Raw genomic sequence first — 25611 nt, forward strand, 5'->3', positions numbered from 1 at the left:
TTAAAGAGTTAAATATAAGACCCACAGTTTTAAAAAATCCTAGAAGAAAACAGGGGAATAACCTTATAGCATTTATCTTGGCAGTGATTTCTTGGATGTAACACCAAAAACACAGCAATAAAAACAAAAGACAGGTGGGACTGTATCAAACTGAAAAGCTTCTATACACCAAAGGAAGTAAATAATAGAGTGAAAAGACAGTCTATGGGTTGAGAGAAAAATATATACAAACAATATATCAAATAAGGGATTAGTATCCTAAATATATAAGGAGCACCTACAACACAACAACAAAGAAACAAATAATCTGATTTAAAAATGGATAAAAGACCTTAATAAACATTTCCCCAAAGAAGATGTACAAATGGCCAACAGGAATATGAAAAGACGCTGAGCATCACTAATCATCAAGCCAATGAAATCAAAATCAAAGGGTTATCACTTCACTTGTTATGATGACCATTATTAAAAAACAAAACAAAATAACATGTGCTAGTGAGGATGTGGAGAAATCAGAACGTTGTGCATTGTTGGTAAGAATGTAAAATGGTGTACTATGGAAAACAGTGTGGAGATTCCTCAAAAAGCTTAAAATAGAACAACTATATGATCTAGCAATCCCTCTTTTGGATATTTATCCAAAAGAATTGAAATCAGGATCTCAAAGAGATATTTGTATTCCCACGTTCATTGTAGCAATATGCATAATTCAAGAAATGGAAACAATGTAAATGTCCATCAGTGGATGAACGGATAATGAAAAGGTGGTACATACATACAATAGAGTATTATATACTTCTTATAAAAGAAGGAAATCCTGTCATATGCTACAACATGGACGAACATTGAGGGCATTATGCTGGACGAAATAAGGCAGTCACAGAAGGAGCAATACTGCATGATTCTAATCATAAGAGGTATCTAAAGTCGTCAAACTCTTAGCAGAAGAACATAGAATGGTGGTTGCCAGGGGCTGAAAAGAAGGGGGAAATAGGAGTTGCTATTTAATGGGTATCGAGTCTCAGTCATGCAAAATGAAAAAGTTTTGGAGATCTTCTGTAAAACAATGTGCATATAGTTAACAGTGCTGTACTGTACACTTAAAATTTTGTTAAGAAGGTAGACTTCATGTTGTGTTTTTTTTTAACCACAAAAAATAATTACGAACTTTATCAAAAGATACTTTAAAGAAAGAGGAAAAGTAAATCATAGACTCTGAGAAGAGACAGTTCACACAGCCTACAAATAATTTGTACTAAGAATAAAAAGTTCCTCAAACCAATAAAAAGAAGTAAATGCCCCAGGAGAAAAATGGACAAAAGATATGAATGGACATAGTACAGAAGAGGCAATACATACTGGTAATAATATGAAGAGATGTTCAGCATCGTTAATGATCAGGGAACATAAAACTATAATAAGATAGCATTTAACACACATTTGATGGAAAAAATTTAAAGTTCTGATGATACTAAGTATATATTGATGTACTATTTTCTGACTTGGATATTGCTCTAATCCTTTTACTAAAGCATCTCCATTCATCGCTTGATTGAGTAGATTTTGTCATCAGGTAGCTTTCTTCCCCCAACAGGGGCTCATTGATTTTTCATGTTAAGAATGTTTGCCATTTATATTTGAAGTCCACCTTGGCCAGGTATAGCAAGTCATTAATATTAACTTAAGTAGAGTACAGAATGCAGAAAAAGTATAGAAAAGAGGAATTTTGTATAGTTGTATAGGAATTTTGTATAGTTGAGCAAGGAAGGTATTCTTCTAGAAGATTTGTTTATGACTCACAAAGTTAAAGGAGATATTAATGTTAAAGTCATCTTTCTTACTAGTCCGTGTGCTCCCTAAAAAAGGGATGGTACCTGCCCATAAAAGAGTGGATACAAAGAAAAAAGATAAGTAGGTTGATTGGACTGGAGGGAATTTATTTACTTAATATTTATTTATTTTTTGGCTGCATTGGGTCCTAGTTGCGGCACGCGGGATCTTTCGTTGTGGCGTGCGGGCTTCTCTCTAGTTGTGGTGCGTGGGCTCTGTAGTTGCAGTGCGCGGGCTCAGTAGCTGTGGGATCTTAATACCCAGCCAGGGATCGAACCGGCGTCCTCTGCATTGCAAGATGGATTCTTAACCACTGGACCACCAGGGAAGTCCCCCTGGACTGGAGGGAATTTAAAGCACTGGAGAATACATTTTGAGTTCTAGACATTCCACTAAGATTATATATATATAACTTGCCACTTTTTCTTCATATTTACTGTATCTTTGGGTATGTTATCCATTTGACCCACAATATTTTGAAAAGGAGACTAATTTTTCAGATCTCATAAGTAGATTCATGTTATGATCTTCAGAGATTGTTGATATGACATTTTTCTGAAATATATATATGTTAAGAAATAAAAGTTCAAATAACCTTAATTTTTGGTTCTAAAAAGTTACATCTAATTTTTGGATTTTTCCCCTTACATCCTAAATAACTGCTAGAAATATGTCAATTTTTCTGTCCTTAATTTAAGGTGAGAATATTCAGGTTGCCAACTTTGCTAGGATGGTGCCAAAATAAAGCACTGTAGGTCTTCTTACCTTTTTGGAGGAGGCATATACCTGTATTGTAGCATATGTGTGTTATTTTTCCACTTAAAAGACCTGTGTTCAAATGTTAGAAGTAGGTGCTTAGATTTGAAGGTTCTACATACATTTCAGGAATTAAAAAAAAAATTTATTGTGCGAATTTTCCCATATACAGAAAAATTCAGAAGAGTGAAATACTTAACACCTAGATTTAACAGATAATTAACATTATAATATATTTTTTCTGAATTATTATAAACTACAGCTATCATAACATTTCAGCCCTTAATACGTCAGTATGAACCTTTTTAAAAAAAAAGACACTTTCTACGTAACCGTAATAACATCTCACTAACAAAATCAAAATTTAAAAATATTATCTGATATCCAGCCCATGTTCAGATTTCTTTAGTTACTTTCAGACTGGCTTCTTAAAGTTCGTTTTTTCAAACCAGGATGCATTTGGTTGGATTCCTTTATTCTAGAATAGTTATACCTCCCCTGCCACCTTTTTTCCCACCCTACTTTCACCTGTTGAAGAAACTAAGACAGTAGTCCTGTAGACCAGAGTATTACACCTTCTCCTATATTTTGTGGCAAGCTTTACCATGTTACTTTAGTCTCTGAATTTCCTGTAAGTGTCACAAAATCTGGTTGTTCAGCTTCTCTTGAAACTAAGATGGGCCCGTATGTTCAGGTTTAGAATTGTTTTTAAAGCAGAGTATATTTACTGGGAAAATATGAAGATATTTTTGTGAAAATACTTTCATAACTCTAATGATAACATTTGTGGAGTGCTCTTCATATTCCTCAAAGCACTTAATAGAAATATTTAAAAAATAATAGTTAATCAATATTTGCTGATTTGTGTTTTAAAGTTTTTATATACTCCTTTCCTTTAGGCTTGTTATCCCATTCCTGTCTGAAAAGATAAGACAGTTACTTTCTTTTTTCACTACAGATTTTCAGCTACTGATGTTACAAACAAAATATTGGAGCATAGAGTTGAGGAAAAGACTTAAACCAGGTAGGTAAATAATAAAAGTCTAAAGAAACAATACGGGGCTTCCCTGGTGGCGCAGTGGTTAAGAGTCCGCCTGCCAGTGCAGGGGACGTGGGTTCGAGCCCTGGTCCGGGAAGATCCCACATGCCACGGAGCAACTAAGCCCATGCGCCACAACTACTGAGCCTGCACTCTAGAGCCCGTGAGCCACAACTACTGAGCCCATGTGCCACAACTACTGAAGCCCGCATGCCTAGGGTCTGTGCTCCGTAACAGAGAAGCCACTGCAGTGAGAAGCCTGTGCACTGCAGCTAAGAGTAGCCCCCCGCTCGCCCCAACCAGAGAAAGCCCGTGCACAGCAACGAAGACCCAACGCAGCCAAAAATAAAATAAAATAAAGAAATAAAAAAATAAACAATACAACTACCATTCATTTTTATAAAGGTCATTATTGGGATAATTGACAAAATTGGAAAATGAACTGTAGAGTACTGTCAACGTTGTTTCCTCAATTTGATAATTGTACCTTGATTATATAGGAATATTCTGAGGTATTTAGGATGAAAGGGGTGTGATGTATGGCAATCTACTTGCAAATGGTTTAGAAAAAATAAATGATATGTAATATGAGAGGGCGTTTGGTGAGTTTATGGGCTAATAGGAACTCATTTATTGCCAATATGGAAGTATAAGTTGGTCCAATCTTTCTGGAAAGCATTTTGGCAATTTGTCTCAAGTTTTTAGCTTAGCCTAGCAATCTTACTTTTTTTTCTATAGTAATCGTAGGAACACTACAGTAAGATGTATGTATAAGGATATTTATATGAGAGTTTATGAAATTAATGAATTAATGATAAATTGGCAGTAGCCTAAATAAGAATATGAGGATGACTAAATAAATATAATTAAAAACCATGTAAGCATTAAAAATGATAATGTAAATCTATTTATTGGCATGTTTGTAATACATTTTTAAGTGTTAAAGCTGGCTACTAAACAATATGAGTAGTAGTAATCTATTTTGTCTTTCAAAAAAGGTGCTTGTACACAGATACAGGAATACATATACACAGATAATACGAATGTTTGTACGTAATTGATTAGTTAGATGTAATCTTCGTGTGTGTATACATATACATATATGTATTTTTATGCACATAGACATTTGGAAAGGTGATACTGTATGTTGCCAGTGGTTACTTTTTCATTTGTTTTATTTTTTTGGCTGCACCGTGCGGCTTGTGGGATCTTAGTTCCTGGACCAGGGATCGAACCTGGGCCCTTAGCAGTGGAAGCATGGAGTCTGAACCACTGGCCTGCCAGGGAATCCCCTTTTTTTAAAAAAAACTTGTTTTATTTTATTTTTTTGGCCATGCCATGAGTGGTTATTTTTTATTTTTTAAATTTATTTATTTTTGGCTGCGTTGGGTCTTCGTTGCTGCTTGTGGGCTTTCACTAGTTGCGGTGAGCGGGGGCTACTCTTCATTGCAGAGCGGGGGCTTCTCATTGCAGTGGCTTCTCTTATTGCGGAGCACGGGCTCTAGGCACGCGGGCTTCAGTAGTTGTGGCACGCAGGCTCTAGAGCGCAGGCTCAGTAGTTGTGGTGCACGGGCTTAGTTGCTCCGTGGCATGTGGGATCTTCCCGGACCAGGGATCGAATTGGTGTCCCCTCCATTGGCAGGCGGATTCTTAACCACTGTGCCACTAGGGAAGCCCCAGGTGGTTATTTTTTAAAAATAAGTTTCTAAGTGATTTTTGTATTCTTTTGTGTTAACTGAGTTTTTCAACAGAGTATATATGTTGCTTTTCTCATTAAAGTTTTCTAAGATAACGCTTCTTACAAAGGTTATGTTTTTGATTTTATTTTGTACCTTTGCAACAGTGTTTGATATGCAGTAAAAATAGTGCTATATTTGCTGATAATTCTGTACTAGGTTCGAGTACCTGAGTAGTTCTTTTGAGGCTAAATTCAGATTTTGAGCCTTGTTGGTCAGCTGCTTTCATTCTTTTACATGGCCAGAGTCCATTTTCTTAATGATCTATTAATTGTCTTTCAAATGTGATGCTGCTCACATAGCTTAGCTGAAGTACATTACCATTTTTGGAAAATAGAGAACATGTTCTATTAATGATGATTGTTTAGTGCCTTGGGGTATAGAACTTACATGTTTACTTCTGATAGTGGTCAACAACATGTGCTTTTTTTTTTTTTTTTTTAAGTAAATTTACTTATTTAGTTTTGGCTGCATTGGGTCTTCGTTGCTGTGCATGGGCTTTCTCTAGTTGTGGCTAGTGGGAGCTACTCTTCATTGTGGTGCATGGGCTTCTCATTGCGGTGGCTTCTCTTGTTGCAGAGCACGGGCTCTAGGCGTGCAGGCTTCAGTAGTTGTGGCACATGGGGTCATTAGTTGTGGCTCACGGGCTCTAGAGCACAGGCTTAGTAGTTGTGGCGCAGAGGTTTAGTTGCTCTGCAGAATGTGGGATCTTCCTGGACCAGGGCTCGAACCCGTGTCCCCTGCATTGGCAGGCGGATTCTTAACCACTGCGCCACCAGGGAAGTCCAACAACATGTGCTTTGATAGTAATACTGGTTATTGTTTTTATAGTTTATTTAACTCTTAGCTGTTGCTTTTAAGGGCATTTTCTATTACACTTTTATTTTACATCTTGCTTTTCTTTAACAGATTTTTCTTCTATTAGTTAAAAATATGGATCCTGAAGCAGCGGGACCACCAATTATCAAAGTGACTCCTCTTCAACAAATGATTGCCTCTTGTACTGGAGCTATACTGACATCACTGATGGGTAAAATAATATGTAGATCATGTAACTGAATGAATCATTGATTCCATTTGAGTTTTACCATCTGTGAAATAATGATAATATTATCATTCATGCTTCATCATGATAACATGAAAAGAACCCTGGACAGAGAACCAAGAGACTAGAATTTTAGTCCTTGCTTTGCCATTCTCAGGGTGAATGCACGTTGGGATAGTCCTTATTCTCTTTGAAATTAATTTTCCATCTCTAAAATTAGGAGCTTAGATGAGGAGTTCTTTGAGGTCCCTATCAATATTAAACTTTTATGACTCTATTATCCATTTTTTAAGACAGTAAGAAGATGGAATAAAATATTAGCATAATGAAAAATACAGAAATTGGACACCTTATAGTGGCAACAAATTCAAATTATATTTTACTTTGCTTTAGTAACAGTGAATTGCTTAAATTCCTCTGGACCACAGTTTTATGTCTTTTTTAATGAATTTCTTGTAGACACAGCCAAATGACATAGTTAGGTGACAGTTTAGCATTTTAATGACTTTAACTTGGCTAGTTTATTTAAATAAGATAGCAGATGATTAGAAAAAATGTAAACTAATTGCTTTAGAATGTAGTGTCTTTAGGTCAGAATGCTAGGGTTGTAAAGGCTTTAGAGATCTTCTAATGTGACTTCTTCATTCTCAGACGAGGAAATACAGCCTGCAAATTAAAACCATTCTCCTTTGCTTCACTGTTCCCAAATGGAGTTACACAATGTGGTAGGAAGGATGATTTATGACTAGCTTACTCAAATTTGCATTATCTATAGTTTTTGTTTGATATAGGTGAATTTAACAGAATAGGAAGACTTATATTGTTTGATTATTGATTACTTATAATACAAAGTTATTCTCAAATATTTAAATGGACTTTTGGAACTTTCATTCTTTACCTTAGATAACATATTTTCTTATAAATACTAGTATTTTAGTTTTAATGCTAATGGAATTATAGTTGTAGAAATATTATAAATGAGAGTTTAGTACTTGTGAGAGGACTAATTACATTTTCTCACTGGTACTCTAAATAAAATTCAAGGGCAAGAAATTAGAATGTTAACACTCAAAACCACTTTAAGATAAATAATCTTACCCATTGTGTAGTCACGAGGAAAGGTATCATTCAGTGTATTTTGTGTTCTTTGGACAAATGTCTGTACAATTTATAGGTATCACTTGTTAATTGAGATTTATGTATCTTCATAGTGACACCCTTTGATGTTGTTAAAATTCGACTCCAAGCCCAAAACAACCCATTCTCCAAAGGTATGTGTTCTGCTTATCCTGAAAACATTATGTTAGATTTTTAAATGTCGCTGTATTCTTTTTTGTTTGAATAATATTCTTTTTGTTAGTTTTTAAAAATTGATGCCTTTATCCTCATGCAGAAACATTTTCTCATTTCTTAGTTGTACATGATGAGGTCTAGGCAGAAAACAAATACAGTTGACCCTTGAACAATGAGGGGGTTAACACTGCCCACTGTCCACGTAGTTGTCTGCCTGTAATTTATAGTTGGCCCTCAGTGTCCACAGTTCCTGTGTTTTTGCAGTTCCTCATCCTTGGATTCAACCAACTACAGACTGTCTAGTACTGCAGTATTTACTATTGAAAAAAATCTGCATAAGTAGACCTTCACAGTTCAAACCTGTGTTGTTCAAGGGTCAACTGCCTGTGTATATGTGTATATAAAACATATAACACTTTCGTGAACCTACTGATTAAAGCAGAGGACAATTTTATATTTGAGTATGTGCCTCACAAGTAAGAACAGAATTAAACTTGTAAGGCATCTTAGAATCTAGCTTCCTACTTTAGTCCAAGAGCTGTGCTCATCCTACAGTATTCATCCAACAGTCATCTAATTGTTGCTTGAATAGTGATAGGAAAGTCATTATTTTACCAGGCAGCTTGGTTAATTGCTGGACATTATAGCTTATGTGGACTTTGAGAAGAAAGAGTAGTTATATGTTTTTATTAGATGGGCAAAAATAGTGATTCCTTGATCAATATTTTGCGGTTTTATAAAGATAATGCTGTTTCAAACATGTTTAAATAGCAGAAAACAGACTGTGAGAAAGCTAGCTTTGTTTCAGGTGGATGAGAGGATAGATGGGTTGTAGGAAGAGACTGAAAAGTAAAGTGGTTTCCTGTACATTAAAGTTAGACTAATGTATTATGAAATTGACAGAATTATATATGGTAGAATAGAGAAGACAGTTTTGGCAGCAAGAATGAATCCAATAATGGGAAGGATTGTTATTAGAGAAAGTTGTAGTCAGTTAAGAGGGAGCTGACAAATGTCTAGATTGAGCAGTATAAATACAGAGAAAGGGACAAAGCACAGCATTATTTACACTGGTTGAGAAAAACATTTTTTCATAGTCTTTTTTCAATTGATGTATAACATTGTATTAGTTTTAGGTGTACACTGTAATGATTTCATATATGTATATATTGAAAAATGATTACCACAATAAATTTAGTCAACTTTCATGACCTCACATAGTTAATAAATTTTTTTCCATGTAATGAGATCTTTTAAGATCTACTCTCTTAGCAACTTTCAGATATACATTAGATTTCATAATATATTTTTGTCTGAATTGCCCTTACATACCACAGGGTTTTCTTCTGGTCAAATAGAGAAGACGTACACCCATGCTGTCTTTTCAAAACAGGTTTTCTCCTCTGTCTTCCCTCTCCGCTCCCTCAGATAACCGAAAAGAATTTATTTCCATGTGCATTTGCTGACTGCAGTTCTGAAAACATAATCCACTAATTTACTCAATTGCTTTTCACCACTGTGAGTTTAGAGCCCAGTGCTATGTCATTAAGCAAGTCAAATTATTTATGTTTCATCCTAAAAGGTGAAGACAAAGTTATGTCTTTGTGTAGCCTGCTCATCGTACTTTCATTTTGTTCATATGTAAAAATAATACAGTTTTGTGAAATAATCACTGACTGTTAGAATCTTCTTTCTTAGGAAAATGTTTCTTATATAGTAATGGACTTATGGATCATCTATGTGTCTGTGACGAGGAAGGCAACAAAGCATGGTATAAGAAGCCAGGACGTTTCCAGGGAACATTGGTAAAGAGATTATATTATTTATAATCACAGTATGTTTTCTATTCTAATATTTACTCTTATATATGAAATATTTAACGATTACAGGAGAGTAAAATGTCCATCAGGTAGTTGGCACACTTACCCACAGTTAAAAAGTAGACATTGAAGCAGGAAAGGGAAAGTGCTTTTTTTGCTTTTAATTCTTTGCTAACTTTATTTTCATCCGTTTATGCTTAGGGAGTGGGTTTTTTTAAACTTTTTTATTTTGAGATACTTGTAGATCATATACAATTTTAAGAAAAATATACAGACAGACCCTATGTACCCTTTTTCCAGTTTCCCCCAGTGGTAACAGGTGACAGGATGAGTACAGTAGACCACAGGATATTGACATTGATACAGTGAGGATACAGACAATTCCATCACAGCAAGGATCCTTCCTATTTCCCTTTTATAGCTACATCTACTTCTTAACTCCTGGCAATCACTAATCTGTTTTCTATTTATATAATTTTGTCACTTTAAGAATGTTACATAAATGAAATAACAGAACATTTTGGGTTTGGCACTTTTCCCTTAATTATCTGAAGATTCATTCAAATTGTTTAATGTATCAATAGTTTGTTCCTTTTTATTACTCACTAGTATTACATGGTATGGATGTGTACCACAGTTGGTTTTCTGAGTGGTTTCCAGTTTTTGGCTCTGAATAAAACTGATACATACATTCATTCACAGGTTTTTGTGTGAAAGTAAGTGTAAGAAAAAACTCACGTTTTTTCTCTGAACACTCTACTTAGAACACTTCTGAACCGATATGTGGGTTTTTTCCCCCATACCGAGCAACTCTCCAGGGTTCACAAACTGGGTATTCTACAATTTAACTCAATTCTGACACCATCTACCTGGAGTTAGTGTCAGGTCCCGCAAGACTGCTCCCACTTCAGATGCCACTCCCAAGTCCAGGTTGTCACCTATGTTTCTGAATGACTGGCTGTAAATCAGAGGTTCCCAAGGTCTCCTCTTGGGTTCAGTAATTTGCTAGAACAGCTCACAGAACTCAGGAAAACAGTTTACTTACTAGATTACTAGTTTATTATGAAAGGATACAACTCAGGTACAGTCAGACAGAGAGATGCACAGGGCAAGACTTGGGGGAAGGGGTGTGGAGCTTCCATGTCCACTCCAGGTGTGTCACTCTCCCAGCACCTCCCTGTGTTCACCAGCCTGGAAGCTTCCAAATGCCATTCTTTAGAGATTTTTATGGAGGCTTCATTACATAGACACGATTGATCAAATCACTGGCCCTTGGTGACTGACTAAACCTCCAGTTCTGCCTCCCTTCCCAGAACCCCTGAGGTTGGGGACTGGGACTAAAAGTTCCAGCCTTCTAATCAAGTGGTTGGTTCCTCCTGGCAACCAGCCCCCATCCTTTGGTTCTCTAGGGCCTTTCCAAAAATCACCTCATTAACATAAATTTAGGTGTAGTTGAAAGAGGCTTGTTGTGAATAACAAAAGACGCTACTTTCACCTCTTATCTTCTGGAGCTATTTCAGGACTGAGAACAAAAGACCAAAAATTATCAACAAAAGATGCTTCCTTTGCTCTGTATTAATTAGGAAATTATAAGAGTTTTGGAGCTGTGTGCCAGGAACCATGGATTAAGGCCAAAATGTATATTTCTTATTATTAATCATAATATCAGTGTTAGTCTTCATTTCTCTGGGGTAAATGTCCATGAGTGCAGTTGTTGGGTCATATGGTAGTTGCATGTTTAAGGTTTAAGAAACTGCCAACCTGTTTACGAGACTGGTAGGACCATTTTACATTCCCAGTGGCAATGTATGACTGATCTAATTTCTCCACAACCTCACGAGCATTTGGTGTTGTCACTATTTTTATTTTAGCAATTACGATAGGTGTGTAGTAGTATCTCATTGTGGTTTTAATTTACATTTCCCTGGTGGTTAGTGATGTTGAAAACCTATTCATATGTTTTTTAGCCATCAGTATATCCTCTTCAGTGAAATGGCTCTTCATGTCTTTTGCCCATTTTCTAATTTAACTGTTCGTATTTTTACTGTTAAGTTTTAAATGCTCCTTATACTATCTAGATACGAGTCCTTTGTTGAATGTGTGATTACTAAACATTCCTTCCCACTCTAACTTCCCTTCTTATACCCTTAAACAGGGTCTTTCATGGAGTAAAAGTTATTAATTTTGATGAAGTCCAATTTGTCAATTTTTTCTTTATAGATCATGCTTTTGGTGTCAAATCTAAGAATTCTTTATTTACCCTAAGATCTGAAGATTCTTCTCCTGTTTTTAAAGTCCTTGATCCATTTTGAGTCATTCTTATATAATGTATGGGTTTGAGGTTGAAGTTTGATCCTTTTTGGTTTTTTAGCATGTGGTTGTCCAGTTGCGTTTGTTGAAAAGGCTATCTTTCCTCCATTAAGATGCTTTTGCACATTGTCAGAAATCACTTGGGCGTATCGTGTGGATCTATTTCTAGGTTGTTTATTCTGTAACATTTGTCTGTTACCTACATCAATACCACACGGTCTTAGTGTAGCTATAGAATAAGTCCTGAAATCAGGTAAACTGATTCCTCCCACTTTATTCTTATTTTTCTTTTTGAAAGTTGTTTTATCTATTTCCAAAGTTTCTTTGTCTTTCCATATAAATTTTAGAATAATCTTGTATATACCTACAAAAAATCTTGATGAGATTTTTATAGGAATTGTGTTAAACCTGTATGTCTTATTTGGAGAGAAATGACATATTTACTGTGCTGAGTGCTCCAGTCTGTTTTTTCTTCTAGATATAATTGACATACAGCACTGTATAAGTCTACGGTGTACAGCATAATGATTTGACTTACATACATCATGAAATGATTTCCAGAATAATTACCATCCACCATCTCACAGATACAAAATTAAAGAAACAGAAAAAAAATTTTTTGTGATGAGAACTCTTAGGATTTACTCTCTTAACAACTTCGGTGTATAACATACAGCCATGTTCATTATCTTTATCATGTTGTACATCATTTATTAGTACTTATTTATCTTATAACTGGAAGTTTGTACCTTTTGACCTTCATCCAATTCTCCCTTCCCCCCACCCCCCAACTCTGGTAACCACAAATCTCATCTCTTTTTTTTTTGAAAGGTAAATCATGCACAAATTTTCTTTAATAAAACTGGCCAGAGCTTGTTTTTAAACAAACAAACAAAAGATTTTAATGTCTGCTAGGAAAAATCATCTCTTTTTTATGAGTTTGTTTTTGAAGTATAATTAACCTACAATACTATGTTCCTGTTACACAACATAGTGATTTGATATATTTCTATGCATATCAAAATGATTACCATGATAATTCTAGTTACGTCACCGTGTAAAAATATTACATAGGTATTGACTGTATTCCTCACAAGATACATTTCATCCCCTTGAATCCTTTACTTTGTAACTGGAAGTTTATACCTCTTAATCTCCCTCACCTATTTCTTTCCTCTCTCTCCTCCCCCTCCCCTCTGGCAACCACCTGTTTGTTGTCTGTATCTGTAACTCTGTTTCTGTTTCGTTATGTTTGTTCATTTGTTTTTTTAGATTCCACATATAAGGGAAATGATACAGTGTTTGTCTTTCTCTAACTTATTTCAATTAGCATAATACCCTCTTGGTCCATCCATGTTGTCACACATGGCAATATTTCATTCTTTTCAATGGCTGAGTAATAGTCCATTATCTATCTATCTATCTATCGACCTATCAATAGATAGGTATCTGTATCTCACATTTTCTTTACCCATTCATCTATTTACGTTGCTTTCATATCTTGCTTATTGTAAATAATGCTTCAGTGAACATAGGGTGCATATACCTTTTTGAATTAGTATTTTTGTTTTCTTTGTATACATACCCACGAGTGGAATTGCTGGGTCACGTGGTACTTCTATTTAAAGTGTTTTTTTTTTTTTGCAGTATGCGGGCCTCTCACTGTTGTGGCCTCTGCTGTCGTGGAGCACAGGCTCCGGACGCGCAGCCTCAGCGGCCATGGCTCATGGGCCCAGCCGCTCCGCGGCATGTGGGATCTTCCCGGACCGGGGCACGAACCCGCGTCCCCTGCATCGGCAGGCGGCCTCTCAACCACTGCGCCACCAGGGAAGTCCATCATGTGGACTCTTAGTTGTGGCATGTGGGCTTCTTAGTTATGGCATGCAGACTTCTTAGTTGTGGCATGGGAACTCTTAGTTGCGGCATGCATGTGGGATCTAGTTCCCTGACCAGGGATTGAACCCAGGCCCCATGCATTGGGAGCACAGAGTCTTACCCACTGCCCCACCAGGGAAATCCCCTGCCTATGTTTTTTTCTATTAAGATTTTTGCCTTCAGGTCTTAAGTTTAAGTCTTTAATCCATTTTAATTTTTTTAAATTAATTAATTTTTAGCTGTGTTGAGTCTTCGTTGCTGCATGTGGGCTTTCATGAGCTTCTCATTTCTCACTGAGGTGGCTTTTCTTATTGTGGAGCACGGGCTGTAGGCGTACGGGTTTCAGTAGTTGTGGCAAGCGGGCTTAGTAGTTGTGGCTCGCAGGCTCTAGAGCACAGGCTCAGTAGTTGTGCACAGGCTTTGTTGCTCTGTGGCATGTGGGATCTTCCTGGAGCAGGGATTGAACCTGTGTCCCATGCATTGGAAGCCGGTTTTTTGTTGTTGTTGCGGTATGCGGACTTCTCACTGCTGTGGCCTCTCCCATTGCGGAGAACAGGCTCCGGATGCACAGGCTCAGCGGCCATGGCTCACGGGCCTGGCCGCTCCGTGGCATGTGGGATCTTCCCGGACCAGGGCATGAACCCATGTCCCCTGCATCGGCAGGTGGACTCTCAACCACTGCGCCACCAGGGAAGCCCGGCAGGCAGATTCTTAACCACTGTATCACCAGGGAAGTCCCTGAATTTATTTTTGTGCATGGTGTGAGAGAGTAGTCCAGTTTGATTCTTTTGCATGTAGCTGTCCAGTTTTCCCAACACTGTTTATTGAAGAGGCTGTCTTTTCCTCATTGTATATTCTTGCCTCCTTTATTATAGATTAATTGCCCATATAAGTGTGTGGTTTTATTCCTGGGCTCTCTCTTCTGTTCCATTGATCTGTGTGTCTGTTTTTGTGCCAGTACCATATTGTTTTGATTACTGTAGCTTTATAATATGTTTGGAATCAGGGACAATGATACCTACAGCTTTGTTGTTCTTTCTCAAGATTGTTTTGACGATTCAGGGTCTTTTGTGTTTCCATACAAATTTTAGAATTATTTGTTCTAGTTCTGTGAAAAATGCCATTGGTATTGTGATAGGTATTGCATTGAATCTGTAGATTACCTTCAGTAGTATGATAATTTTAACAATATTCTTTTTTTTTTAATTTATTTTATTTTTCTTTTATTTTGGGCTGCATTGGGTCTTCGTTGCTATGCAAGGGCTTTTTCTCCAGTTGCGGTGAGAGGGGGCTATTCTTCATTGCAGTGTGCAGGCTTCTCATTGCGGTGGCTTCTCTTTGTTGTGGAGCATGGGCTCTAGGTGCACGGGCTTCAGTAGTTGTGGCACTCAGGCTCAGTAGTTGTGGCTCGTGGGCTCTGGAGTGCAGGCTCAGTAGTTGTGGCGCACGGGTTTAGTTGCTCCACGGCATGTGGGATCTTCCTGGTCCAGGGATCGAACCCGTGTCCCCTGCATTGGCAGGTGGATTCTTAACCACTGCACCACCAGGGAAGTCCCAACAGTATTAATTCTTCCAATCCAAGAACATCTGTTTGTGTCATCTTCAATTTCTTATAATTTTCTGAGTTCAGTATTTTACCTCCTTAGATTTATTCCTAGGTATTTTATCCTTTTTGATGTGATTGTGAATGGGATTATTTCCTTAATTTCCCTTTCTGATAGCTTGTTAGTGTATAGAAATGCAACAGATTTCTGTATATTAACTTAGTATCTTGCAATTTTACCAAATTCATTGAGGAGCTCTAGTATTTTTCTAATGGCATCTTTAGGATTTACTATGTATAGTATCATGTCATCTGCAAACAGTGACAGTTTTACTTCTTCCTTTCCAATTTGGATTCCTTTTATTTTCTTCTTCTCTGACTGCTGTGGCTAGGACTTCCAAAACTATGTTGAATAAACTATAGTGAATAAAAGTGGTAAGAGTGGGCATCCTTGTCTTGTTCCTGATATTAGAGGAAGTGGTTTCAGCTTTTTTTTTTTTTTTTTTTTTTTTTTGCCGTACGTTGCGGAGCACAGGCTCCGGACGCGCAGACTCAGCGGCCATGGCTCACGCTCCCAGCCGCTCCGCGGCATGTGGGATCTTCCCAGACCGGGAAGAACCTGCGTCCCGTGCATCGGCAGGCGGACTCTCAACCACTGCGCCACCAGGGAAGCCCGGTTTCAGCTTTTAACTGTTGAATATGATGCTAGCTGTGGTCTTGTTGTATATGGCTTTTATTATGTTGAGGTATGCTCCCTCTATAACCATATACCCACTTTGTTGAGAGTTTTTATCATGAATGAATGTTGAATTTTTTCAGAACCTTTTTCTGCATCTGTAGAGATGATCATATGGATTTTATTCTTCAGTTTGTTAATGTGGTGTATCATTGATTGATTTATGGATATTGAACCATCCTCGCATCCCTGGGATAAGTCCCACTCGAACCTGGTGTATGATCCCTTTTGATCATTGTTTATCATATTGTTGAATTCGGTTTGCTCATACTTCATTGAGGATTTTTGCATCTATGTCATCAGTGATATTGGCCTGTCATTTTCTTTTTTGGTGTGATCTTTGTCTGATTTTGGTATCAGGGCAATGCTGGCCTCATAGAATGAGTTCAGAAGTGTTCCTTCCTCTGCAATTTTTTGGAATAGTTTTGGAAGGATAGGTGTTAACTCTTCTCTAAGTGTTTGGTAGAATTTACTTGTGAAGCCATCTGGTCCTGGACTTTTGTTTGTTGGAAGTTTTTTTTTGTTTTTGTTTTTGTTTTGCGGTACGTGGGCATCTCACTGCCGTGGCCTCTCCCATTGCGGAGCACAGGCTCCGGACGCGCAGGCTCAGTGGCCATGGCTCACGGGCCCAGCCGCTCCGCGGCACGTGGGATCCTCCCGAATCAGGGCACGAACCCGTGTCCCCTGCAACGGCAGGCGAACTCTCAACCACTGCGCCACCAGGGAAGCCCTGTTGGGAGTTTTTAAATTACTGATTCAGTTTCATTACTGGCATTTCATCTGTTTGTATTTTCTATTTCTTCCTGGTTCAGTGTTTGGAGAGTGTACATTTAGGAATTTTTCCATTTTTTTTCTTGGTCATCCATTTTACGGCATATAGTTGTTCATAGTAATCTATTATGATCCTTTGTATTTCTGTGGTGCCAGTTGTAAGACGCCATTTTGACTTATAGGTTTTTGTGTATATATTCCTTTGCTGAGGCTTTCTAATTTTTCATTAGTTTCAGACATGTTTGTAAGTGATCATTCAGTGATTCATATGTTGACTGTTTTAAAATCTTTGTCAGGTAATTCTAATTTCTGTCAGTCTCAGTGTTGGTATCTGTTTATTGTCTCTTTTCATTCAGTCTGACATCTTCCTGCTTATTTATTTATTTATTTGCCACGCTGTGTGGCTTGCGGTATCTTATTTCCCCAACCAGGGATCGAACCCGGGCCCCTGGCACTGAGAGCGCCAAGTCCTAACCACTGGACCGCCAGGGAATTCCCTCTTCCTGCTTCTTAAAATGACAAATGATTTTTTCTTTTTTACTGAAACCAGGAAATTTTGAGTATTATGTTATGCAACTCTGAATCTCATTTAAACATTCTATTTTAACTGGCCTTTTTGACACTGTTAACTCAGAGGAAGAGGGGTGCCACCCTGTTATGTCTGGGCAGAACTGAAGTCCAGGTTCCTCACTCAGCCTCCACTGATACATAGGGTGTGGGAGAGGGCTCTTTGCTGTTTGACAGTATGGTCTGAATGTTTGTGTCCCTCCCCCCCCGCAAATTCATATGCTGAAATCCTTATGCCTGATGCAGTTGTTTTAGGAGGTGGAGCCTTTGGGAGTTGATTAGGCCATGAGGGCAGAGACCTCATGAGATTAATGCCCTTAGTAAAGAGACCTCAGAGAGCTCCCTTCCCCCTTCTGCCTTGTGAGGACACAGTGAGAAGTCTGAGATCCAGAAGAGGACCCTCATTTGACCTTGCCAGCACCCTGATCTTGGACTTCCAGCCTTGAGAACTGTGAGAAATAAATTTAGGTGGTTCATAAGCTATCCAGTCTGTGGTGTTTTGTTTAGCAGCCTTAACAGACTAAGATAGTGGGCGTGGAATTTCTGACTCTCCTTGTGATTTCCACTGCCACTGGTTGGGGGGTAGTCTCATTACTGTCAAGTGATGGTAAAAGTCCTGATTCTCCACTACTCCTTCTCTGATACCACTGTAAGAACCCTTAGCATATTCACCATTGTTATTTAAAAATCCCCAGTCTGATCCTTCCAAAATCTCTGCCATATCTGAATCTGGTTCTGATGCTTCGTTTGTTTCTTCAGACGATATATTTTGCCTTTTAGCATGCTTTGTAATTCTTTTCGTTGGAAGCTGGACATGATGTATTTGGTTAAAAGACTGAGGTAGATAGACCTTTAATGTGAGCTTTATCTGGCTAGACATTAGGCTGTGTTTATTTCTTGTTATAGCTGTGTTGTCAGAGGCTAAAATTTCCTCTACTGTCCTAGTTTTTGTCTTGCCTGTTGTCTTTGGGTTTTCCTGGAGACTCCTCAGATAGTAAAATAGTTTCCCTTGAGTGTAAGATTTTTTTTTAAGGAGAATGAAGATTTGGGGCATATTTCAAAAATGGTTACTTTTCCCCTTACCCTGCTGGAAACAGGAGGGGTTTTTTCTCTGATCCTAACAGTGAGAATATGGTAGGGCTCATGGAACTGAAACTCATGAAAGCATAAGGACCCTCCTACAGTAGCCTCCTCAGAGTTTTTGATTCTCGAGTTAGTATACACTGAGCAATCTGTCAATTATAAAGTTTACCTGTTGGTCCTGCTTCTTACTTTGGGCTTCTACTCTATTAAGCTGTGAGTGAGTCTCTGTATCTTCTGTCCATCTCTCCAATGTTCAAGGCAGCAGTTTGACCTGTGACCTCAATCCTCCGACCAGTCTAAGAGGAGTTGTTCATTTTTCATTTTGTTCAGGTTTTTTCTTGTTGTGAGGACGGAAGTGACGACTTCCAAGCTCTTTACATATAGGACCAGAAATCAGAATTCTTCTTTGGATTTATTTTGGTCATTGTCTTCTGCTTTCTTGGGTGGAAACATGGATTATTGATTTTAAGCCTGCCTTTTCTCAGCTCAGCATTTAATGCCGTAAATTTCCTTCAAAGCACTAAATTAGACGTGTTCCACAAATTTTGATGTTGTGTTTCCATTATCAATCAGTTGAAATATTTTCTAATTTCCTTTGTAATTTTTTTGGCCATGGATTATTTAGAAGTCCAATATTCAATTTCCAAATATTGGATTTTCTTCTAGATATCTTATTGTTCCTGATTTCTAACTTAATTCCAATGTGGTCAAAGGAACATACTCTAAGTTTTCAGATTTTTGAAATTTATTGAGTCTTGTTTAATGGACCTACGTATGATCTCTCTTGGTGACTTTTTTTTTTTTTTTTTTTTTGCGGTACGCAGGCCTCTCACTGTTGTGGCCTCTCCCGTTGCGGAGCACAGGCTCCGGACACGCAGGCTCAGCGGCCATGGCTCACGGGCCCAGCCGCTCTGCGGCATGTGGGGTCTTCCCGGACTGGGGCACGAACCCGTGTCCCCTGCATCGGCAGGCGGACTCTCAACCACTGCGCCACCAGGGAAGCCCATTGGTGACTATTTCTAGTGCACTTTCAAACCTGTGTTCTGTAGTTGTTGGGTATAGTGTTCTATAAACCATTAGGTCAGGGTGGCTGATGCTTCATTTAGATCTTCTGAATTCTTACAGATTTTTAAAATTATTCTATCATTCTCTGATAGAGGATATAATAAACTTTAGTTATGATTGAGGATTTGTCTGTTTTCTTTTTTAGTTCTGTCAGGTTTGCTTCATGGGTTTTGAACCTCTCATTAGGAACATTCACTTGATATGTTTTCTGATACATTTTTATTATAGTGAAATCTCTTTATCACTGGTAATGTTCATTATCTTGAAGTCTTTTATCTGTATGTAATATAGCCACCTTTCAGCTTTCTCATATTAGTGTTTATATGGCCTCTTTTTCCATTCTTTTACTCCAAGACAGTGATATAGTTGTGCCTTGTTTTTTTACCCTAGAGACTCTTCAGATAGGATCTGAGACTTCTGCAGTTCTTTTAGCTGTGATCGTCTGTTGTTTTACAGGAGCCCTGTTGATATAGTGGCTTTTAATTGGGAAATTTAGTCCTTTAATATAATTTTTCATGTGGTTGGGTGTTAATCTACTATCTCTGTATGGTTTTTTTTCCCTTAACTGCTCCCTTTTTCCCTCATTTCTTGCCTTTTTTTGGATTATTTGAATTTTAATAATATTACATTGATTTCTCTATTCCCATTTCTAGGGAGACAGTTCTTCAAAAGTGTTTCACATTTCTTCATATCTTGTCAGCATGGCATTGGCTGCCCTTTGTTCCTGACCATCTTTTCAAGGATGTTTGTAGAGTGAATAACCTTGGAAGATTCAGTGCTTCCCTCTAGAGCAAGGGGGTGGCATCCTTACTTCCTATTCTAAAGGATTTAGATTCCCTAAGGTCAGATTTCCTTTCCTGTAATGCAGTCCCACTGTGTGTCTGGGTGTCATCTATCCTTCTTCACATTGCCCTGTGGAAATTGGGGCTTAGGAAACAGGCATCAAAATGCTGATACTCTGCTGCTACTGCCGCAAGTAATAAACTTTGTCTCACCCCAGAGAGTTTTGTCTTTACCATCTCTCATGATACCGTGGCAGGCTGACTAGCTAACTAGGAAGTAGGGTGAAATCTCAGACCCCTTACAGTCTTGACATCCTTTACTCCCACCTCTTCCTTTGTGCTATTGCTTCATTGATAGTCCATCTTGTTACCTTACAGATTCCACAATTCACAATTAGAATTTTTGATTTAAATAGTCTTATGTCTTTTAAATAGTTAAAAAGAGAAAAGAGAAATACATATTCTACATGTAACCACTTATTTACCATTTTTGTACTTCCTGCCTTTCTGAAGATTGTAGTTACAATGTGCCATCATGACCCTTTATCCTGAAGAACTTTTTACAGCATTTCTTTAGTGAAGGTATTTTGGCAGTGCAGTCTCTAAGTTCTTGTTCTTACAGAAATGTCTTTATAAAGCATTTTTGAAGTGTGTTTGGCAGCATATAGAATTCTGGCTTAGTTTCTTTTTCAGCACCTTAAATATGTCATTACATTGTCTTTTGGCCAAAATTTCATGTGTCTGATGAGAAGTTAGTCTTCATTTATCATCCTTTCCCTATATGTATTTTGTCATTTTGCTTTTTGTTTGTATGTTTTGGTTTGGTTTTTTAAATAATTTTTTATCGTGCTCTGAATTCACAGCATTTTTTAAAAATTTATTTTTAATTTTATTTATTTTTGGGTGTGTTAGGTCTTTGTTGCTGTGTGCGGGCTTTCTCTAGTTGCGGCGAGTGGGGGCTACTCTTTGTTGCGGTGCGTGGGCTTCTCATTGCGGTGGCTTCTCGTTGCGGAGCATGTGCTCTAGGTGCATGGGCTTCAGTAGTTAATGGCACGCGGGCTCAGTAGTTGGGGCACACGGGCTTAGTTGTTCCATGGCATGTGGGATCTTCCTGGACCAGGGATCGAACCCATGTCCTCAGCATTGGCAGGCAGATTCTTAACCACTGCGCCAGCAGGGAAGTCCCTGTTTGTTTTTATTCAGTTGGGATTTTTTTGAGATTTGGGGCTCTGATATCTTTCACTAATTGGGGAAAGTTTTTGGTCATCATTTTATCAGGTAATTTCCTGTTCTATTATGTTTCCTTTCCTCTATGACTCCACATTAACCTGTGTTATACCACTTGATATTTCCCCTCAGGTCTCTGAGGCCCTGATAATTTTTCTTCATTCTCTTTTTTTGGCCACGCTGCACAGGTTGCTGGATCATAGTTCCCTGATCAGGAATTGAACTGGGCCCTTGGCAGTGAAAATGCAGAGTCCTAACCACTGGACTGCCAATAAATTCCCATTTTTCTTCATTCTTTTTCTCTTCCTTCTTCAAATTTAATAAGTTCTGTCTTCAACTCCAATGACTTCTTGATGTCTCCTTTCTGCTGTTAAGCCCACTTAGTGAATTTTTAGTTTCAGGTTTAGAATTTTCATTTCGCATTTTTTTTTTTTTTTTTTTTTTTGCGGTACGCAGGCCTCTCACTGATGTGGTCTCTCCCATTGTGGAGCACAGGCTCCGGACACGCAGGCTCAGCGGCCATGGCTCATGGGCCCAGCCACTCCGCGGCATGTGGGATCTTCCCGGACCGGGGCGCGACTCCACGTCCCCTGCATCGGCAGGCAGACTCTCAACCATTGCGCCACCCAGGAAGCCCTGGCAGTTTCTTTATAGTAACTATTTCCTTGCTGAAATTACAAATTTGTCCATTCATTATGCATACATCATCTTTTAAATTCTTGAACGTGTTTATAATAGGTGCTTTGGAGTGCTTGTCTGCTGATTGCATCGTCTTAATCATCTCAGTGTTGGTTTCTGTTGACTACTTTTTCTTTGAGTATGGGCACATTTTCTTGTTTCTTTTTATGTCTAATGAATTTTGTTTGGATAGTGAACATTATGAAGAATGCATTGTAAAGACTGTGGATTTTTTTATATTCTTCTGAAGAGTTGGTTCTGTTCTAGAAGGCAGTTAACTTTGGCTGGATTCAGTCTTTCACGCTCAGGCACCATTGTGGTGGGCTGCAGCTGAAATTTCCGCCCAGCCTTTAGTTGCTGGGGTTTTTTTGGTTTGTTTCTGCCAGAACTCTGTTGTCTTCTCCTGGGGTTGCATAATTTAGTGGTGAGCCACGTTTTGTGGCTGATTTTGTCTCTAAATTTGGGGGCTTATGTCCTCTGCAGGCTTTTTCCCTACGATTCCCCTTGTAACTTTCTGATTAGTCTACCAGACTAAACTCTAATATTTGCCGTCTCAAGCAAGTAAATGTGCTTTTCCTTGCAACTCCCACAGGCAAAAAGCTGTAAATTTGCAAATCTCACTCACTGCACTCTGTCTTTCAACAGTAAGCTTCCCTATAGTTTCTACTTGCTTTTGGTTCTTCTCCAGAGATTTCAGATATTGGGTTTAAGTAATATTTTCTCAGATTTCATAATTGGACAGGAGAGTTAATCTCTGCTATTCGTCCACTTCCTTTTTATAATAATCTTTGGAAACATTGCTTCTAAGCCCTAAAGTAGAACAATCCCAAGCTGAGTAATATAGATTTTATTCTGTAAGCAGGAAGTATCATCCAGAAATGCTTTACTTGTGTTTGAAAGTTGAGAAAAATTCTTTTTATTTTTTTTAAAGAATGGGCATACATAAATCTGAGAAGCTTTTTATTTTAGAAATAAGTGCTTGAAAGAAGCAAATTACCAATCAATTATCACTACAAACTTTTTTGTATATAAGGTTCAGGTATATATTTTGACCACTTCTTTCTATTATAATTTTAGGATGCCTTCTTGAAAATCATTCGAAATGAGGGCATTAAATCCCTGTGGAGTGGCCTTCCTCCTACCTTGTAAGTTGAAATTTAATATTTTTCTTACTAAATGATGGTTGTTATTTTGCCTTATAATCAGCCTCGTTGGACAACATCATGCATTTTTAATGTTAGTGCTTTTTCATTTTCTAGAGTATTTTTTTGTGAATCTCACAGCTGTCCACATATTTGATGATTTGCTGGAAGGATTCACAGGACCTAAAGAAGGTGATAATCATGTCGTGTGGTTTATTACAGCAAAAGAAATGAAGCAGAATCAGTAAGGGGAAAGGACACAACAGGAGTCGACCAGGCAAAGGCACCCTGAGCCCTCCAGTGTGACACTGCAGAGCGTGTGCTGCTTCTCCCAGCACCGAGCTGCAGCAGCACACGCAGTGTTTCTGTCTCATGCAGCCCTGGAGTCTGAGTCTAGGGCTTGTATTGCGGGCTGATGACATAGGCACATTCTGTTTGTGACCAGCTGTGATTACCAAAACTCCAGCGCCCCAAAAAGCAAGCAGATGTTTACCAAAAATCACATCATTTGCACAAACCAACCTAGACAAGCTGGTTTAGTGCTCCAGACATACAGAAAAACCTTGTTACAGGGAACATTCCAAGGGCTAAATTCCTTGGGGGTGACCAAAGGTCAAGCAGGCAGATAGGTCCTCCTGAAGATACAGATTAGAGCAGCTAGGCCTGCTGTGTTCACTTTGGTGCACAAGCATAACTTTTTTTTTCATGTTCAGAAATTAAGAATTTAGTGTTCATTTGACTGTTTATTTTACTAAAATAATGAGAGGTATTGTGCTATGTATACTTTCCTTTTCCAGATAATTATAATTCTCTACTAACTAGCTATTATATGAATTAACATGACAAGCTAGTAAGGCTGGATGTAAAAATCCCATAATATCTTGACTTTCTCTGCCTCCTTTCTTTCTATCTTTTTATAGAGCACATTAGTCAGTTTTGAGGCATATATTCTAAACAGTGCCTGAGGTTATAAAGTTAGCGGTAGATCCAAGAGCAGCAGTCGGTCTTATTCCTACACTCTCATCGTCACACTTCACCGTAGAACATTAGGCATTTCCATGTGTGGTCTGTTAATGTCCTTGGTTAGGCCATAAACAGACTGGTTTTTTGTTGCATTAATATTTATGACATGACAGTACCTGCAACTTTGTGTTTAATTAATGACTCCCTCTTAATATTTTCATTTAAAAGAATAAGTCATTGGAATTTCCTCAAAACTCTAGTATATATAATTCCAGCGACATTAATTGTAATTTATTTTCAGTTATAAATAGGTATGGTATATGGTCCACAGTTCAAAAGAATTTTACAATTGTGCTTGTACTTTTAACTTTAGTGATTTTCATGTTATCGTAATGTAGTTGGGAAGGAAGACCAGAAACAGAGTAAGTCAAGGAGATAGAGAAGTCCTCATTTGTCTTTTCCTATTTATGACCTGACTGGGTGCTCTGTAACTTAACTTCCCAACTACAATATAAACCTTTGGAGAGCACATACCTACTTTACACCTTTTTGTTGCCTAAGTTAAACACTAATAATTTTTTAAATTAAAAAAAAAATTGATCTCATGGCTGATTTGTTGTGGTTTTCAGCTTATATAAAATAGAAAGATTTTATCTTATATTTAATAATAAGAATATGCTTAAGCCTTTGACAATGTTGTACAAATCTTTTTGTGTTTCTAACAGAGTGATGGCAGTTCCTGCCACAGTTATTTATTTTACCTGCTATGATCAATTAACTGTTCTTCTGAGATCTAAATTAGGAGAAAGTGAAAGCCACATACCAATTGTTGCTGGAATTGTGGCTAGACGTAAGTAATAAATTACTGTATTTTCATTCTGATTTCTGCTTAACGCTTGTTTTAAAATTTTGATATTCATAGAGAATTTGTTTAAAATACAGAGTATTGGTAAAGATATATTTTGCATTGTAGTTTGTACTGATTTGTTAATATCTATACTCTAGAAGTCATATTGTATGGTGATTGCTATCAGAATGAGATGGGATCAACCTATCCCTGTCAAATCTTGGACAGAGATTTGAGATTTTAGACTTTAGATTCTAGATTTTAGGATTATAACAAATAGCTGTCAAATTAACGCCAACGTCTTTAATCATTTTCCTTATAGACTTTGAGATTCAGAATTTAATCATAAGGAAATTTGCCTCTGCACAGAAGGACATTTTTCTCTGTGCAGTGGAAGTGAGGTTTGTAGTAGTCCTGGTTGATGTATAAGGGTTGTGGAACTGCTCTTGAAAGAGCTGAAACCAGAAAGAGTAAGGTATGTGAAATAGCTTTATCAAGGAAAA

The 25611-nt window shown here is 37.8% G+C and overlaps 1 protein-coding gene across 4 annotated transcripts in view; it reads left to right on the forward strand.

Annotated features, from left to right (window-relative positions):
- SLC25A40 (solute carrier family 25 member 40) overlaps window positions 1-25611 on the forward strand; it is a 64653-nt gene that overhangs the window by 18997 nt on the left and 20045 nt on the right. For 2 of the 4 annotated variants that reach the window (XM_060157178.1, XM_060157174.1), the window contains exons 2-7: window positions 3545-3610; window positions 6271-6391; window positions 7618-7677; window positions 9398-9504; window positions 23234-23301; window positions 24987-25111. In XM_060157178.1, the coding sequence (XP_060013161.1) occupies window positions 6295-6391; window positions 7618-7677; window positions 9398-9504; window positions 23234-23301; window positions 24987-25111 (457 nt within the window). In that variant the 5' untranslated portion in view covers window positions 3545-3610; window positions 6271-6294. The remainder of the gene's footprint in view (window positions 1-3544; window positions 3611-6270; window positions 6392-7617; window positions 7678-9397; window positions 9505-23233; window positions 23302-24986; window positions 25112-25611) is intronic. The other 2 variants (XM_060157176.1, XM_060157177.1) reach the window with 1 other exon arrangement.

Source organism: Lagenorhynchus albirostris, chromosome 8, assembly GCF_949774975.1.
Source record: "Lagenorhynchus albirostris chromosome 8, mLagAlb1.1, whole genome shotgun sequence".
NCBI classification, from domain to species: Eukaryota; Metazoa; Chordata; class Mammalia; order Artiodactyla; family Delphinidae; genus Lagenorhynchus; species Lagenorhynchus albirostris.